The sequence below is a fragment of the Balaenoptera acutorostrata genome, chromosome 2, assembly GCF_949987535.1.
Source record: "Balaenoptera acutorostrata chromosome 2, mBalAcu1.1, whole genome shotgun sequence".
Classification (NCBI taxonomy): Eukaryota; Metazoa; Chordata; class Mammalia; order Artiodactyla; family Balaenopteridae; genus Balaenoptera; species Balaenoptera acutorostrata.
In genome coordinates, this window is record NC_080065.1 from 149477284 (window position 1) to 149495965 (window position 18682).

The 18682-nt window shown below is 38.1% G+C and overlaps 1 protein-coding gene across 4 annotated transcripts; it reads left to right on the top strand.

The window, feature by feature from the left end:
- Positions 1-6337: 6337 nt before the first annotated feature.
- Positions 6338-13469, top strand: CCNG1 (cyclin G1). 4 transcript variants are annotated; one of them, XM_028163802.2, is made up of 8 exons: positions 6338-6560; positions 7645-7908; positions 9835-10088; positions 10667-10745; positions 10826-10924; positions 11151-11275; positions 11325-11345; positions 12190-13469. In XM_028163802.2, exons 2-8 carry the CDS (start codon positions 7645-7647, stop codon positions 12254-12256), a joined length of 909 nt encoding a protein of 302 aa, XP_028019603.2. In that variant the 5' UTR covers positions 6338-6560; the 3' UTR covers positions 12257-13469. The 4 variants fall into 4 exon arrangements, with proteins under 4 accessions (XP_028019603.2, XP_057396792.1, XP_007171471.2 ...); XM_057540809.1 differs by having other exon boundaries at positions 6339-6596; positions 11151-11345; XM_007171409.3 differs by having other exon boundaries at positions 6339-6560; positions 11151-11345.
- The last annotated feature ends 5213 nt before the right edge of the window (positions 13470-18682 follow it).

Sequence of the window (18682 nt, forward strand, 5' to 3'; positions counted from 1 at the left end):
GCATGTTTTTATTTATTACTTTTACTTCAACACTGATATAAAGCTCCTAAAGCTGGCAAGCCAGAATATTTTAAATCAAGAGGAGTGCTTTGGATAATCTGAAACTGGAAATCCTGAATATAAAATAGCTATAGAAAACATAAACATTTATAAAGCATGTAGTGATATTTCTTAACACCTATTTAGAGAATTTTAGGCATGCTAAACACATATAATTTCTGCCCCTTTGTGTTGTTCACTTCCATTGTAGTCTGTGAGTATTTGACTATATAGAAGCTTCTATAACAATACAGCTGACAGAATGCAAATTGACTAGTGTCATCTGAGAACTTAGATTGTTCTAGCCGTCAGATCCTTCTTTTTCTCTGCTGGCTCTTTCTGGTCATTACTTAAACATGCACAAGTCTAGCTCATCTTTGAAAAGCAAAATATCTCTCTCAACACCATGTCATTACTTAAACATGCACAAGTCATTACTTAACTTAAACATGCACAAGTCTAGCTCATCTTTGAAAAGCAAAATATCTCTCTCAACACCATGTCCACTCTCTGTCCAGGGTCTCTATCCCTCTTGCAGTCCAGCCCCTTGCAAGAGTGGGTCACACATTCATTGATTTCATTTTCTTTCTTTGTTGTTCATACTTCATTTTATCCTCTTTGCAGCATCAGACACTGGTGCTCACTCTCTCCTTGAAACACTTTCTCTTGACTCCTGTAACATGCCTTCTCCTTCTAGATCCCTTCAGAGACTCCTGTTCCCTAGACTCTCTCCTCAGGCTTCTCTTACCACCTTCAATTGTCCCTGACTGATCTCCTTCCATGATTCAATCACCTCCCATATTCTGATGAGTCCCAAACTTATCAGTAGCACCAAATGTTTCTCTGGATGCCTTTGGACATCTCCACCTGGAGTTCCCTCAGGCATCTCTAGGTCAACGTCTTCCCCTACAAACTTGGTCTTTTTCCTGTATTCCCTGAACTTAGCACATAAATAGACTCTCCATTCAACTTTTTGCCTGAACCAGAAATTTGAACAGTATTCTTGACTCTGCCTTCATCCTGATCCTCCAACCAATCAAATCTAATCAGTCACCACAATCCATCAGCTCAACCTCCTAAGGTCCCTTGAATCCATCTCCTTCCCATTCCCACTCTCACTCCCTCAGTTCAATCTTCTGATTTTTTCCTAGGTTAAGGCAGTGGCCTCTAAAACTGCTCTTCCGACTCCACTCTTGGCCCCCTCTTCCCACTCTTCACACTGATGCCAAATGGTCATTTTAAATCACAAATCCAGTTGTGACATTCCCTTTAAATTCCATGGTTGGTTCCCCAAAGCCTATAAAGTCCAAAATTCCAATAATGGTATATATGGTATACCTGGTCCTTCAGGATAAGCAATTGCTTCTTTCCCCACCTCACTGCTAGACTCCCCCACCTCCAACACCCTCCATGCTTTAGCCAGAGTCATCTATATTTCATTTACAGAAATCAACTTAGTCTCTCTTTCCTCTGTGCCTTTGCACATACTGTTGCTTTTGTCTGGAATGCCCTTTGCACCAACCTCTTCACTTGGCTGCATCAAAACTCAGATCACGAGTTAAAGAGTTAAAAGGCTAAAGAAATGAGGAAAGTGGTGACCTCAAGCAAGGAACGCTGACCTAGAGAACAAAAGTTCAGACCTATGAGATCCCTAAGGGACAAAAAAGCTAGATTAGAAAGTACTTCATTTCCCAAAACTCAACTCTGTCAAAATCTTTTGTAAACGGGTGGGGGGGGGGTGGTGGGGGGGGGTGGGTGTGTCTGCATGTACTTTTGTGAGGAAGGTTAGCAGTACAGGCAGAGACCTAAATAAGGAAGGGAACTATTATCCCTCCCCATTCCCTCCTTCTCCTACCAAAGCAGCAGACCCCAGAGACACCTTCAGTGTGGGCTTCAGAGTAGAAAGAGATGCACCTGGAGAATGACCCAGCTGATCCTTCCAACCTCTATCTTCACAAAAAACAATAGCCAACACACCCTATGGCCCAAAATCGTAACATTTTCAATCCGGGACTACAAAACACAATGGTTTGGCACCTAGAAAGTTCTCAATAAATATTTGTTGAATGATGGGACAAACAGAAAGTAAATAGGCAACATGGGCAAAATGTTGATGATTATTGAAGTTGGGTAGTGAGTTTAAAAGGTTCCAAAATAAAAACTTGTTTTTAAACGCTGTAAAATCCAAATTCAAGTTATGTGTTAAGAATATTTAGTAAACAGTAAAAAGTAGTTGCTAAACAGGAGATATACAAGATATTCCTCATTTCTGAAGATAATAATAATATCAGAGTTGTTAGAGGACTAAATAAGATCATGCGTGTTTAAGTTCAGCACACAGCCTGGCACTTGGGAAATATATAACAAATGCAAACTCTTTTCATTATTGGCTGATCTTGGCTTTGAGCCCTGTACTCAACAGAGTCTATGGCCATTAGATTAAATGCTAGCAAGTGGGAGATCTCCGTCTAATGTCTCCCAGTGCCTTTATATAGCAGTGGTTACTTGACAAAGTTTATTTTTCCACTGAATATAGTAACACCTCAATTAATTGGAAAGGATTACGGTTACTTTATCAGAGACAGCTAGAATCTCTGAAGGGCAAGATATACCTGACATTACTAATCTGTTTTCTATGTATCCTTTTCCCTGCCTCCCCATCACCACCCAAACTATACACAATTTCTCTGCTATCCCAGGGGCTAATGAAGACTCCAAAAAGCCACAGCCAAGCAAGTTCTCTTCTAAGACAGAGCAGATGCACTAGAGAACAGTTGGAGAGGTAGAGGGGGCCATAATTAGTTCCAGGAAGGATCAGGAAGTAGAGGGGAAGAGACTGAGCTGAGATCTTCTGGATCCTCACTTTTCCAGCCCTCATCACAGTTGGACAAGCCCACATCCAAAAGTTCTGGACATTTGTCAGGGAGCCTCAACAGAGGGTGAGGTGCAAAGACTCCTCCAGTCTCTAGGATGGAAACAGCACCAATGAGGAATTTCCCTGGTCGGGGCAGCATTTGACAAGCCACCACTGTTATACCTGCTTGTTATAATTTTTGCTGCTCAAGGCACTTCTATAATCCACAATGTAGAGAATATGATTAAATCTTTCTGTTACTGCCTTGGATTCTTGCCCAGCCTCGAGGCCATTATTCTGAGCTTCAGTTCTTGCTGCACTTAACTGCTGATTGAGAAGAAAGTGTGAAGATGGCAGCTGAATATATCACTGAGCCTAGAAAATACCCTGGAAGTCAGTCCTTTGAAAGATTCCTGATAGACTCATTACTAAATCTGTAAGTCTTTAAAAATAAATCACAATTAACAAAAGGCTCATTTTTTTTCTTTTACAATAGTATATAATTGAGTCTTACATTTGCACACTTTGCTAATTAGGACTTTAAAATTATTTAAATGATAGTCTGTATTCTAATATTATGGAATAAAAATGCCAGTGGAGGTGAGGGGAAGGAGAAAAGGTAAAAAATGTCCATTTGATTTGATTTGTATTGAATCAATGTTTCTTCAGTTCTATAGAAACAATTTTTTTCATGCAGGTAATTTCAGATTTTAATAAAAAGTAATAAGATCCTAACGTAAGAGAAAACATTTTTATTACATAAACAATGATATATTACCTAAAGCTGCTTGTGAAAATTTTAAGTATAAAAAAGGCACATAAATTAATAAATTAATACACATGGGACTTCCCTGGTGGTCCAGTGGTAAAGAATCCACCTTACAATGCAGGTGACCTGGGTTCGATCCCTGGTCAAGGAACTAAGATCCCACATGCCATGGGGCAACTAAGCCTGCGTGCCACAACTACTGAGCTCACACGCCTCAACTAGAGAGAGAAAACCCACACACCACAACTAGAGAGAAGCCCGGGCACCACAACGAAGAGCCCATGCACCGCAACAAAAAATCCGGCATGCCACAACTAAGACCCAACGCAGCCAAAAATAAATTAATTAAATAAATAAATAAATAAATCTTAAAAAAAAAGAAATTAATACACACAATTTAGATACTTTCATTAGTGTTAAGTAAACAACTCCAATACTCCGATTCTAGAAGACTAATTCTGACAATAGATAAAACAGAATTAAATGTATGTTAAGCAAGACATTTCAAAAGAAATGTTAGTAATTTAATAGTAAAGGCTACCATTTATCAAGTACTTACTGGGCTCTGGGCACAATGCCTACCTCTTTAGGTACTCTGCATTATTTAATCCTCTCAATAACCCTGTGAATAAGGTACTTTTACTTCCTATTTTTTAATATAAGAAAAGAAACTCAATGCGATTAAAAACTTGCTAAAAGTCGTGTACCTAGTTAGTAGCCTGTGACTTGAAAATAAATCAGTTTATATTGTCCACAAAACTACACGATCCACAAGGACAGGAACCAGTATATTCTGTCCTCCACTGGCACATACTACGTGTTCAACAAATAGTGAAAGAGTGCATGTGTACATACCTATATTCCTAATTTTGTTACTAATTTTGTTCCTTTGTTACTAAAGGAGAAACGTACATTTGTAAACTCACACATTATTGTAAAAAGAACTTTTTAAATGGTTTTTTTTTTTTTTTTTTTTTTTTTTTTAAATCCATTACTTTTATAGCTACTTTATTTATTTCTTTTATTTTTGGCTGTGTTGGGTCTTCAGTTCGTGCGAGGGCTTTCTCCAGTTACAGCAAGTGGGGGCCACTCTTCATCGCGGTACGGGGACCGCTCTTCATCGCGGTGCGCGGGCCTTTCACTATCGCGGCCCCTCCCGTTGCGGGGCACAGGCTCCAGACGCGCAGGCTCAGCAGTTGTGGCTCACGGGCCCAGCCGCTCCGCGGCATGTGGGATCTTCCCAGACCAGGGCTCGAACCCGTGTCCCCTGCACCAGCAGGCAGACTCTCAACCACTGCGCCACCAGGGAAGCCCTTTAAATGGTTTTAATTGCCCATTTATATTCATTACGTGAGTTCTTCCTCAAGGGTGACCAAGGCCTCTTCCCCATTTGAAATGCAGAGGTTTGACAAACTGACCTAGTGATGTGGGTAAGATAATATTTTGGGGCATTAACTTTTTCTCTCAGGTTTTCCCTTCCCCTTTCTCTCCACAACTCTGCCCCCATTTCAGGGCTTGGTTCTGTGTCACTGCCTCAGGGAAGCACCCGGCAGGGCAAACAGCAAACATGCCAGCAAATCTTTCAGATTTTCATTTTTTCAAAGCCCAGGTAGCCACTAACCAGGAAGAGACCGTGAGAACAGAGACGTCAAAGTACAGTCCACCAGAACTGATAACCAATTCCTTGTTCACCACCAGAACTGATAACCAATTCCTTGTTCACCAATCCTCAGGCCCTTTTAATGTAGACCCTTCCCATTTGTGACAATAGGGAAAGAAAGAGGGAAGGAGTGAGTCCAGGAAGGCTTCAAGCTAATTATTTTTCCACTTATCAGGCAAAGGCTCACAATCAGAGATTAAGTTCATGGACAGCAAGTAAAAAAACTAATATTGCTTCACACACGGATCTGTGAACTCAGATTCATAAGCACTACAATTATTTTTGTCTACTTATTCCTCCTGAGTCAACCACACACCTTTCATTTTAAGCCGATGAAGAACTACCAACTTTTCTATTTCTAATTTGTTCAAAAATCAAATTCAGGAAATTGGTAGGAGACCAAGAATGTACGTAGCCCAACTCCACCCTTTGATAAACTACACAAAAAAGCAAAACAAGGCAAGGAACAAGTGATTTCCAAAGCTCACAGGGAGAAACTTCTGGAAATTTAATAAACCACATCCTAGAAAATCCACCACCTCTCCAACTGCAATGAAAAATCAGGCCTTTACTTTTTTTTTTGTTTTGGAATCAGACACTGTATTTTTAGAGAGAGCAGAAGCACTCTACTAAACCGAACGGAACGAAAACTCCCAGTACATTCTGGAACGATATTCTGGCCAATCCGCCTGCCAGCAGAGGCCTTACCGGGCCTGGGTTGGTGCGCGCAGCGTTTAGCTCTCCCTCCTCTTCATTGAAGACACTTGGAGAAATCCTCCAATGAGAGACGCCTAGAGGTAGGGGGCGTGGTCTCAAGGGGCGGAGAATTTGACTCCGGGATTGTGAAAAGCGTGTGCTGATTGGCCGGACTTCTTCCCTCTACGGACCAACCCTCTTTGGACCGCAGGAGCCATCCATCATAAGACTTACACCAATCAGCGGCGAAAATGCCTCCCATGTGCCCCCTCCCACCGCAGCGAGAAAACCCCGCCCTCCAATATATTACTCAGGCGGCGAGGCGCTGCCCCTTCGGTTCCGAGCTGACCCCGAGGAGGGCAGAGTCGTCTCGGCGGCGCTGTAGAGACCTCCACCCAAGACAGCTCCCCCTCCCCGGGCCTTTCCCGTCTTGCCCGCGAGCCCTCTCGCCTCGTAGGCCTCTCGGTTCTAATATCTTGGGGTGAGGTGAGAGCAGGCCCGGGGAGGGTGGTTACCGCTGAGGAGCTGCAGTCGCAATCAAGGTGAGCTCGGATTTCGGGGTTGACCTCGGAGTGCGGGTAAGGAGCAGGGTTGCGGGGCGCGGGGTGAGGGGTAGGTCTCGAGCCCTTTTCCTCGGTTAGTTCTCCCCGAGGAACAAGTTCAGGCTAGTACGAGCATGGAGGGGCGGGGCCAGATCCTACCTCCTGAGACGTCTTAGTGTCTTATGGGCCGGCTCCCAGGCACCAGCCCAGGGGCCAAAGAGTTGGACCCCTGAAGTTTGCGGTTCTCCATCTGCCCACCCTTTCCGTCGCGCAACCCTAAGGATTCTTTCTGCCTTCCTGTCGTTCGGTTGTTGGGGGGGAGGGACCGTCCGTGTGTCCAGGGCTTAGCCTGTGCCCGGAACAGGCACATAGTAGATGTTCAGTATTGTCTTAAATTAATGAAACTCCCAGATTCCTCTTGCAGGCTGGATTACCTCCCGCCCCCACTGCGTGCGCCCATAACTGCCTTTAAGCTTCCTTTCCTAACATCAATAAAAGTTAACAGTTACTGAGCAGTGAGTGCCAAGCACTATGCTAAACTCTTTAGTTGAATCATCTTGGTTAATCTTCACAGCCATTCAAAGAGGCAGATATTGCCTCATTTTACAGACTAGAAATAAGCTCATTAATATTGCCCAGTGTTTATTAGGCCCCTACTGTATGTGCTAAGTACCTGTGTACCTAGATGATCTCATTCATTCCACACAAGTGTCTATGAAATAGGTAATAACCTTATACCCACTTTACAGATTAGGAATTGAGGACTAAGAAAAATTTACTAACTTTAACAGTTCACATTGTTAATAAATGGCAGAATACATGCTACCATCTAATTTCAAAGTTTGGGCATGAAGATTTGCATTTTTTTTCTTCGAAAAGGCATGGCTCCTGCCCTCTAGGAACTCACAATTTAGGATGTGACCAACTGGTTGGGGAGGGGGAGAATAACAGATGGCATTTTGCAGTGACTTAGATTCACTAATAGCATTGAGGGAGGGGAAACTTGTGTTATAATGCACCTGGCACAACACAAGGCCGGAAGGGCTGTTCTTTCACTCCTTTCTGGGCTTTGTTCTATATATAGATGATAGAGGTAGTGACAACAACTGACTCTCAGAAACTGCTACACCAGCTGAATGCCCTGTTGGAACAGGAGTTGAGATGTCAGCCAAAGGTCTGCGGCTTGAGACTAATTGAATCTGCACACGATAATGGCCTTAGAATGACTGCAAGACTGAGGGACTTTGAAGTAAAAGATCTCCTTAGTCTAACTCAGTTCTTTGGCTTTGACACGGAGACATTTTCTCTAGCTGTGAATTTACTGGACAGATTCCTGTCTAAAATGAAGGTACGTCTAAAGCTACATTACCCTATTTCGTGGTTTTGTTCAGTGTGTTTTGGAGGTGGTATTGCTAGCTTTGGGCTGGTATTCATAACTTGACCTTTTTTGTTTTCAGCAAGTAGCCAAAACATTATGGTAATTCTGTGTACTACAGCACTGATGAAATCCTAGCTTTTAATTAAGAGTGATGCATCATTTATTCGACTTACCTTCTGACACTGAAAAATAGTCTAATATCAAACAATTGCAGAGTCTCCCAGTAGGAGAGTTGGCTGTTGTTTTTAAAAGTCTTTTTTGATAGGTTGGGTGTTTTCATTTATTTACTGTTGTTTCTAAATTTTAAGAAATGTGTTAGAGGCAGAATGCTAGATTGTCAGTTAAGAATTAGACTATATTTCTTTTCTTTTTTTCGTTTTTGTTGATACTGTCAACCACCTGGTCAATAGAGTATATTTCTTGATCTCTATTCATATAGAATAAAGTTCTAATTGTTTTAGCCTTAAATTTACCCAAGTCGTGCTTATGCTTGTCATTTCCAGCCTAAGTTTGCATGCAATAGAGAGAGAGTATCTTCTGAAGGAGCATTTATACATAGTTATTTCCCTGTATTGGATAAGCAGGACATCTGTGTAGCTTTCAGAGCTTAATTGTTAAAAATACATCTGACTTCTCTGTGTGCCAGTGGTCATTGGTAGATAATGAAATAATGTGACAGTTAAAATGCAACTCATCTTTTAGTCCTCAGTACCTAACAGAATGCATCATATATGGGAGGAACTCAATGTGTACTGAATGGTTCAAGAAACTTTTTCAATAGCCTAATTAAACAACTCTTTAGACACCATGTGCAGGCACTCCCTTTGACTATAAATGTTACATAGATGAATGACATACATCTATCCCTTAAGTGTATTATAATCTTAGTGGCAGTAATGTTTGCACTGATAACTATTATATAGTACAAGGAATAATAAGAAAAATGATTACATTATACCTCAAAAGAGGCATAAATGTATTGCTGAAGGGGTTCTGAGAAGAGGAGAGCACAAATACTGGTAAAGGCTTCTTAAAGTTTCCGTTGAGCAGAACTTAAAGTGGACAGAATTTTGACTGTGACAAATTTTGTAGACATTCAGAAAATGATGAATAAATTTAAAATATTGGTAGTGAATAGAGCTTTACAGGCAGAGTAAACAGTATGTGCTATAGTATTTAAAAACATTTTACATGTGTTACTACAAAGAAAACAGCCTGGAAAAACACAACATTCTGGAAAGAAATTTTGTGCGTAAGCTGTAAGGTATTTCAGTTCTCATATAAGCCTTTGACCTAGTAGCTTATTGCTTATCGTTCTGCAGTGATTTAAACAAACCAAAAGAAGTAAGAATTGTCATGTGCTGAAGCCACACATTATACTGAAACTTACTCTGTTTACTCAAAAATTGGTTCCAAGTGGGTACATATGGTTAAGAGGCTACAGTTGAGGTATCAGTGGATCTTGTTAAGTCCTTCACAGCTGAGAAATATACCTCAAAGATACATTTTCTTTTTTTTTTTAATTTATTTATTTATGGCTGTGTTGGGTCTTCGTTTCTGTGTGAGGGCTTTCTCTAGTTGCGGCAAGCAGGGGCCACTCTTCATCGCAATGCGTGGGCCTCTCACTGTCGCAGCCTCTCTTGTTGCGGAGCACAGGCTCCAGACGCGCAGGCTCAGTAATTGTGGCTCACGGGCCCAGTTGCTCCGCGGCATGTGGGATCCTCCCAGACCAGGGCTCGAACCCGTGTGCCCTGCATTGGCAGGCAGATTCTCAACCACTGCGCCACCAGGGAAGCCCCAAAGATACATTTTCGAAGTGATGGGTTGAGTTCTAGATTATCCTTTATGTTTTTTTAACTGAAATAAGGTAAAGACATGGACTTACTGTCTTTTTAGGTACAGCCCAAGCACCTTGGGTGTGTTGGACTGAGCTGCTTCTATTTGGCTGTAAAATCAATAGAAGAGGAAAGGAATGTCCCATTGGCAACTGACTTGATCCGAATAAGCCAGTATAGGTTCACGGTTTCAGACTTGATGAGAATGGAAAAGATTGTGTTGGAGAAGGTGTGTTGGAAAGTCAAAGCTACTACTGCCTTTCAGTTTCTACAACTCTATTATTCACTCCTTCAAGAGAACTTGCCATATGAAAGGTATGTGATCTTTGTTTTTAACAAAGCAGATTTGGAAATCAGAATGATATTGTCCGGATGTTACATAAAATCAATATCCTGGGAGAATTCCAATCAAAATAAGTAAAATGACAGCTAAGCTCCTTGAGTTTCACTTCACTCTCCAGCAGAAGTGAGAAGACTTTCAGTCAAAAGTACCTTCTTGAAGTCTGTGAATTCTTAAGATGGACATTTCAACTTTTTTTTAAATTATGTTTTCCATTTATAGACTAGTTAACTTATAGAACCTAGTAGGTAAGCATCTAACACAGATTTATGGAAAAAGGAACTTCAGATTCAAAAATAGATTTATTAAAATGAAAAGAAACCTTGGGAGTTGTAGCACGATACTTTTTTTTTTGGCCCAAATCAGTTAAAATTCATATATGGTATCCTTAAGAAGTTAATGTTTCTGAAGGAAGGGAAATTCTTTACTTCAAATAATTCACTTTCTATGGTAAGTGTGCATAAACTTCACTTTAAAATTGACTTTTCTAAAAATTTCTTTTGACTTGATATAAAATTATCTATATAAAATTGATTTCATTTTCTTTTTAAAGGAGGAATAGCCTTAATTTTGAAAGACTAGAAGCTCAACTTAAGGCATGCTACTGCAGGATCATATTTTCTAAAGCAAAGGTAAATATTTTATGAAGATTAAACCTATTTATATACCTACTTTTATATTCAGCATTTACTTTAAAATTTATCTCTTTTAGCCATCTGTGTTGGCATTGTCTATCATTGCCTTGGAGATCCAGGCACAGAAGTGTGTAGAGTTAACAGAAGGAGTAGAATGTCTTCAGAAACATTCCAAGGTATGTACAGGTCATAGCCTAAATCCTGTTCACAGCTGTAAAAGAAACTAAACCACTTGTTCCTAAAGTAAAATGAGATGTCCTGTGTTTATTTGAAACTTAAGTAGCTTATCCTCAAATTTTTTTGACGAGGAAACACACGTTAATAAGATTACAATTATTACTATAATTAAATATACTGTAGGACTTTTATTTTAAGGAATATATTTTTTTAATTTATGCACAGATCAATGGCAGAGATTTGACTTTCTGGCAAGAGCTCGTATCCAAGTGTTTAACTGAATATTCATCAAACAAGTGTTCCAAACCAAATGTTCAGAAGTTGAAATGGATTGTTTCTGGGCGTACTGCACGGCAACTGAAGCATAGTTACTACAGAATAACCCACCTTCCAACGATTCCTGAATTGGTCCCTTAATTGGTAAATTTGGTTCATAGTTTTTCTCCATGTAGAGAAACTTTTCTAATGCTATAGTTTTCTTCTGCAACTCAAGAATTTAAATCTGCATTATTTTCAAAATAAACAAAATGGAATTGGACTAGCAGAGGGGAAAATGACTTCACTGATCTAGTCAGCTAGTATTTGAGGGCATTTACTGCATTCAAGGTACAACACCCTAAGAGTAAGGAATCCTCTTAACCTTTGATATATATGTTAGCCATTTCATTAAATTTTCAGCTTAAAAAGCAGCATCCTTAATAACCTGAACTTTAAAAGTAGCACTAAAATAGCATTTTTTTTTTCAATTTCACATCATTTTCCTATATGTAGACTTAGGCTTTGGCTCATTTAAAGTTACACAAGCCTGAGTAAGGGAACAGGACCAAAAGTTTGAACCATACATTGAACTAATTTGAGACTGTTAGCTTATTAGCAAAATCAGTATGAACTTGGGTATTGTACTTAAAAAGTAAGTTGTGACAGGTGGTCTCTACATTGAGTTTCTAGAAACTGCCAGGATGTCTCAACTGTATAGTGTATCATTATACATCTCAACTGTATGTGTATCATTGCTATAGTAGTTGAACACTGGAAAGTATTTACATGCATAAAAAAATGTAAGCCTCCTCACAAGTATATGATATACACCCTTGCCATCTAAGTTTAATTCATGTTGGTGATTTCTTTCTTCCTACTCAAAACTAAATATTAACATAGAACACATCTACATAAGACGTGATTATGAATCTTAGATATTTTAACAGGTAGTAATATTTGTGTTTGGCAGACTTCTGATAACTTCATTTTTTTATTTATTAAATAGGATTCTTACAGCAACAAAAAACTCTTCTGAAGCCTTTCTCCACAATCCTGAGCTGTGGATTCCATAATGTTATAACGGATTTAAGCTGTGAAGCCTCAAAACATCACAAGTAGATTAACATTGGTGTTCTCAGATTTGGGAAAACTGCCTAATTAACATTACCCTATAGTGGAATTACTCACATTTGAATTCACCTGTGAAGCATACAAATCAAAGCTAACCAGCATAAATGTGAAATGCTAATGACAAGCCTGGGAAGGTAAACTGTGAATCTTCATTTCTAACATTGATCCAACTTTCTGTATTGGGTCAATATATTGTATTTTAGGTGGTGTTAAAAATGGTAACCTACTTAATTTAAATTTAAACTTTAAATTTAAATATGAGGTTTACATCAAAACCACCACTTCACAAATGCACTTTTAAGGCATAATAAGGGTCAGTATTCTAGGCAGTGAAAATGGTTTCTTGGCACTCATAATGCAAGTAATATATAATCCAGAGATGTGGACTTTATTGCTACATGGGACTCACATTTAAATTTGAGGGCATTTTATATAAAGCAAAACTACAGACCTATTAATTTCAGCATATTAAGTTATCTTTAATATTTTTCTATTAAACAGGTGATGTTTTATATCCATGATTTAAAAAGTTTTATACAAAATTTACTGCCTCAGTCTAGTCCCATCAAGAAAATTAGAAAATTAGTTTTTATTGTAGTAGTAACTCAAAACCAATTAACGTCACTCTGAAAACTTTCTGATTTAACACTCCAGAAGTTTTTACTAAGCACTGTTTTTATGAAACTGTCATTGCTTCTAATTTAGAATTTTGCTTAAAAGGGAGAGAATATACTTTCATTAATTGCCCCTACTGTGCCAAAAGAAAGTATTAAGAAAGGTAAGTAGGCATCTTCATAATTATAAGGTTGCTGAGGTAGTGTTCAGGATTTCAGTGAACCTAAGGAGATCTGTGTTAAAGTGTTATAAACAGTTAGTGGAATGTGTAGCCTGAATCCATCCAGGATGCCTGTACCCAAATTTGAAATCATGTTATGGAGAGATATGCGTTGGAAAATAAACCAAAGAACCACAGTGTATCTTATACTTTTGTAAACCATGTTTTATGGATAACTTTCCAGTTTTCCCAAAAGACTGATAAATTTCAATATTTTGAATACATCAGTGTTAATTTTGAGTTGGCAGAGGTACCCTAACCAACTACCATTATGTTTTGGTACTAAGGGATATACCTTTTAATAAAGTTACTGAAATGCATTCCTTTGCTGGGTGGTTTTCTATTTGTTTCTCTTCTAATTTAATTAACTATTTTGGCACTGTGATAATAGAACCACAATAAAAAGCTGTCTTCACTCACTATATTTAAATTTAGCACTAAAGATGCATGGTAGGAGAAACACAATTTCTTATAAGAGTATGGCTATTACCTAATGGACACTTTCCTTTCTAATGGTTTTTTAAAGATAGACACAAGATGATGACAATTAAATATGCTTAATATGCATTTAAAAGTCGGTGTTTATACACTATTGGTCGCTTTTATTATTTAGATTCATCACTACTATGGCTATCCATAATACAAATTCACCATCAGATTCAGCCCACCTGAAGTTCTGTGCAACCCTATTATCTAATTAAACAGTATTCCAGCAGGTGGTTGTTAATCTGCTTAGAACACTGGTTAATTATTATTGGAACTCAAACAATATATGACTTTGAACTGTTCATGTTTAAACTAACAAGATATAAAGTAGACACTGTACGGAATTACTGATGAAAGAAAAACTTTTATAAAAGAAGGTTCCTTTGGTATTTGACTCAGGTTAGATATATTTAATAATCCCTCTTTTCGCAAGTGTTGTTTTTAAAAAGGGACCTGAACCTTCTATGTATTGCTAATTATGTGACATACTTTCTAAAAACTAGACATTTCTGATCTAACATTTGTGGTTAACCATGATAAGTTTTTACTGTCAGGTACTATTGTCAGATGTTTTAGATGAATCATCTCATGTAATCCTTAATCCTACAAATTGAATGAGATTATCCCAATTTACAAATGAACCAGAGCCAAGGAACAGGTAAGTGATGAGCCCAAGGTCATACATCTGTACTTGGATGTGGGATTCAATCCAGGCAATTCTGACTCGGAGGCTATGCTCTTAACCTCTCTGCACATTACTTCCCAATACAGATTAAATGGACTCATGTGAAATTGTATCAAAATTACCAGGAATAAAGAGGGATATTAAAAATGATAAAAGAATCAATTCACCAAGACATGACAATCTTAAATATGTATGCACCTAACATCAGAGCTTAAAAATACAAGAAGTAAAAACAGCAGTGAAAGGAGAAATGAACAAACCTTCAATTACAGTTGGAGACTTAAACACTCCACTCAGTAATGTATAGAACTACTAGAAAATCAGCAAGGACATAGAAGGACTGAAAAATACCAACAACCAAATAAAAAATCATTTACAACAGCTCCAGAAAATGAACACTTAGGAATAAATCTAACAACAGATGTACAGGTTCTATAAGCTGAAAACCATAAATGCTGATGATCTAAATCAAAGAGGTGCTAAATGAAGATGCCCCATGTTCATGGATCAGAAGACATGCTATTCCAGTGGAAACTCCAACAGGACTTTTTGTGATACAGACTAGCTGATTCTAAACTTTACACGGAAAGGCAAAGAAAATTAACACAGCCAACACAATTCTGAAGAATTAAGTTAAAGGAATCACTCTACCCAATTTTAAGACTTGCTTTAAAGCTACAGTTGTCAAGGCAGTGTGGTATTGGTGAAGGGAAAGACACATAGATCAATGGAACAGAATACTGAGACCAAAAACAGACCCATATAAATAGCAATTGATTTTTGAGAAAAGTGCAAAAACAATTTAATGGAGAATGAATAGCCTTTTCAACAAATGATTTTGAAACAACTGGACATCCATATGCAAAAAAATAAACCACCTATATTTCACAGCTCCTACAAAAAATAAAATAGGTCACAGATCTAAATGTAAAAGATAAAATTATAAAACTTTTAGAAGAAAATACTGGGAAAAAGTCCTCATAACCTGGGATTACAAAATTCTTAGACATGACACCAAAAGCATGATGAATTAAACTACATCAAAATTAACATTCATGCTTCAAAAGTCACCATCAAGAAAGTGAAAAAACATACATAAAAGGAGAAAATATATGCAAATCACATATCTGATAAAGGACTTTTGTGCAGAATATATAAAGAACTCTCACGTCTCAATAATAAAAAGGCAGATAACCCATTAAAAAATGGGCAAAGGATCTGAATAGACATTTCTCCAAGGAAGATACACAAATGGTCAATAAGTACAAGAAAAGATGCTCAACATTAATTAGCGATCAGAGAAATGTAAATCAAAACCACAATGTGATACAAGTCCATATTCACTAGGATGGCTAGGATCAAAAAGCCACATAACACGTTAGCAAAGATGTGGAGAAACTGGAACTCTCATATACTGCTGGTGGGAATGTAAAATGGTGTAGCCACTTTGCAAAACAATCTAGCAGTTCCTCAAATGATTAAAGTTTCCATAAAACTTGAAATTCCACTCCTAAGTAAGAAATGAAAATACAGATGCACACAAAAATTTGTACTTGAATGTTTATAGCAGAATTATTCACAGTAGCCAAAAGGTGGAAACTTCCCAGATGTCCATCAACTGGCAAATGGATAAATATGTGGTAGTCATAAATGGAGTATTATTTAGCCAGCCAAAAAGAATGAAGCACTGAGACATACTAGAACATGGATGAACTTCTAAAACATTATGCTAAGTCAAAGAAACCAGAAACAAAAGACCACACTATGATTCCAGGTACATGAAATATCCAGAACAGAGAAATCTATGTAATGGAAAGTAAATTATTGGTTGCTTCAGGGGGTTGGGTGTCTGTAGGTGGTTGGGTGGGGTGATAGTTAAAAAGTATGGATTTGGTGGGGGTGTTTTTCTGAGGTGATGAAAATTAAAGTTGACGATGGTGATGGTTGAACTTAATGTGACTATCCTAAAAACCACTGAATTATACACTTTAAATGAGTAAAATGTATGGTATGTGAATTATCTCAAAGCTATGTTTTTAAAAAGATTATATATGATTCTATTTAAATGAAGATCTTGAAAGAAAAATATTGAGGCACAGACTAAATCAGTGGACTCCAGGGTTTGAGGCTAGGAGTAGGGTGTGACTATAAAGAGAAAGCATGAAGGAGTTTTTGGGCTGACTGAACCGGTCAATTTCCTGATTTTGGAGGTGTTTACACATATCTTTACATAACTTAAAATTCACAAAACTACAAACAAAAAAAGTTGATTTTACTGTATGTTTATTCAAAATATTAAAAATTTTTAATGTCACACAGATAAGCCAATTAAAAGAAAAAAGCCTCTTCCCCAACAATTCATTCCTAAAGTATTGGGTAAAATGAACATCATAGGTATCTGGCCAAAGGGTGTGGTTGGGCTGCAGTGGCCCAGAGTGGGGCATTAGGATCCAAGTAGGTGAGGCAGGCTATCTCTGCTTGGCATAGGGTTTTGGAGCCTGAGCAGAGTGAGAAAGGTATTCGCATGGGAAGATGACCTAGAATAGTGAACCAAATATATTAAGGATAATAGGGATCAGGTATCTCACTGTTGAAAGGAGTTTTATACAAAGGGAGAGAGCAAAAATGAACCCCATGGGATCAAAAATGAAAGTTTAAGTGTGAACTCATGGTTTTCAATATATACATAAATATAAACATACAAATGTAAATATATGCATAATAAACACACACCAACAGCACCTACTAACACATAGAACCTGGCTTCTAAACACCATTCTTCACTAGAGAACCAGGGCTCCTGGGAAAAATGGCTGAATCTTGGGCTAGGGTAGGGAAAGCAATAATAAGTCTGGTATAGCTTATGCCAGAGAATAAGAAATTGCTCAAATAATGATGGGGACATGTCAAAAGGGCATAGAAGCCACCTACAATGACCTTCCACTGGCCAAATCCAGAAAAAATTTTGAGGATCAAAGTAATGGGAATAATAGATTTTAACCCAATGAATAAAGTGGAAATCATGAGTATATATAGATAAATTTAAAGTTTGATAAGAAACAAGGTGGTACTTTGAAACTACATCACACAAAATACTTAACCATAAACATGAAAAGAATAGCTTTATAGTGGAGAAGACTGACAGACACCACTTAATCAGTGATCTAAGTACAGTCGTCCCTCACTATCCACAGGGTATTGGTTCCAGCATCCCCCTTGGACACCAAAATCCACAGATGCTCAATAATATGACACAGTATTTGCATATAACCTACCCACATCCTATCCCACAATACTTTAAATCATCTCTAGATTACTTATAATACCTAATACAATGTAAATGCTATGTAAATAGTTGTAAACAACATAAATGCCATGTAACTAGTTGCCTGTTGCAAGGCAAATTCAAGTTTTGCTTTCTGGAAGTTTCTGGATTTTTTTTTTTTTTTTTTTTTTTTACTATTTTCTATCCTCGGTTGAATCTGAGAATTTGAAACCCACAGATATGGCAGGCCAACAGTAAACACTATCAGAAAAAGGACAAATTGAAACTAATAACTTAGGATACAGAGAGACCACAGCATCACTCCTGCAACAGTCCTGTCAAAGATTCATAACCTGATTCTAATCGTGAAGAAACATCAAACAAAATTCACAATGACAGAGATGTACAAAACTAGCCTGTCATCTTCAAAAGAGCCAAGGCTGTAAAAGTCAAGGTTAAAATGAAGACGTGTTCCAGTCTGAAGCAGACTAAAGACCCTGATATTAAAGGCAAGGCATGGGGAATTCCCTAGCGGGCCAGTGGTTAGGACCTAGCACATTTTCACTGACGGCGGCCCAAGTTCAATCCCTGGTCAGGGAACTAAGATCCCACAAGATATGTGGCACGGCAAAAAAAAAAAAAATAAAGGCAAGGCATGATTCTGACTGGACCCTTTTGCTATGAAGAACGTTATTGGGACAATAAACTTGAATGGAATGAAGGTCCAAGGATTAGGTGGTCATAATGCGTCAATGCTACTTTCCTGATTTTCATGATTGTATTGTAGCTATGTAGCAGCACGTCCTTCGAAGGAAATACACACTAAGGTACTCAGAGGTGATGGGGCATCAAGTTATCAACTTACACACAAACCTGAAGAGTCAGGAAGAAAACAATTCTGTGTACCTTACTTGTAACTTTTCAATACATTTAAGACTCTTTAAAATATTTAAAATTAGAAAGGACATAAAAAGGATGAAGTAAAACTTCAAGACAATTCTTACCTATATGTCTGGATCACTGGAGATCAAAATGTCGTCACTGACTTATAACCATTGACTATAATTTGTTTTTGTCACTAACAAAGGATTCACCCA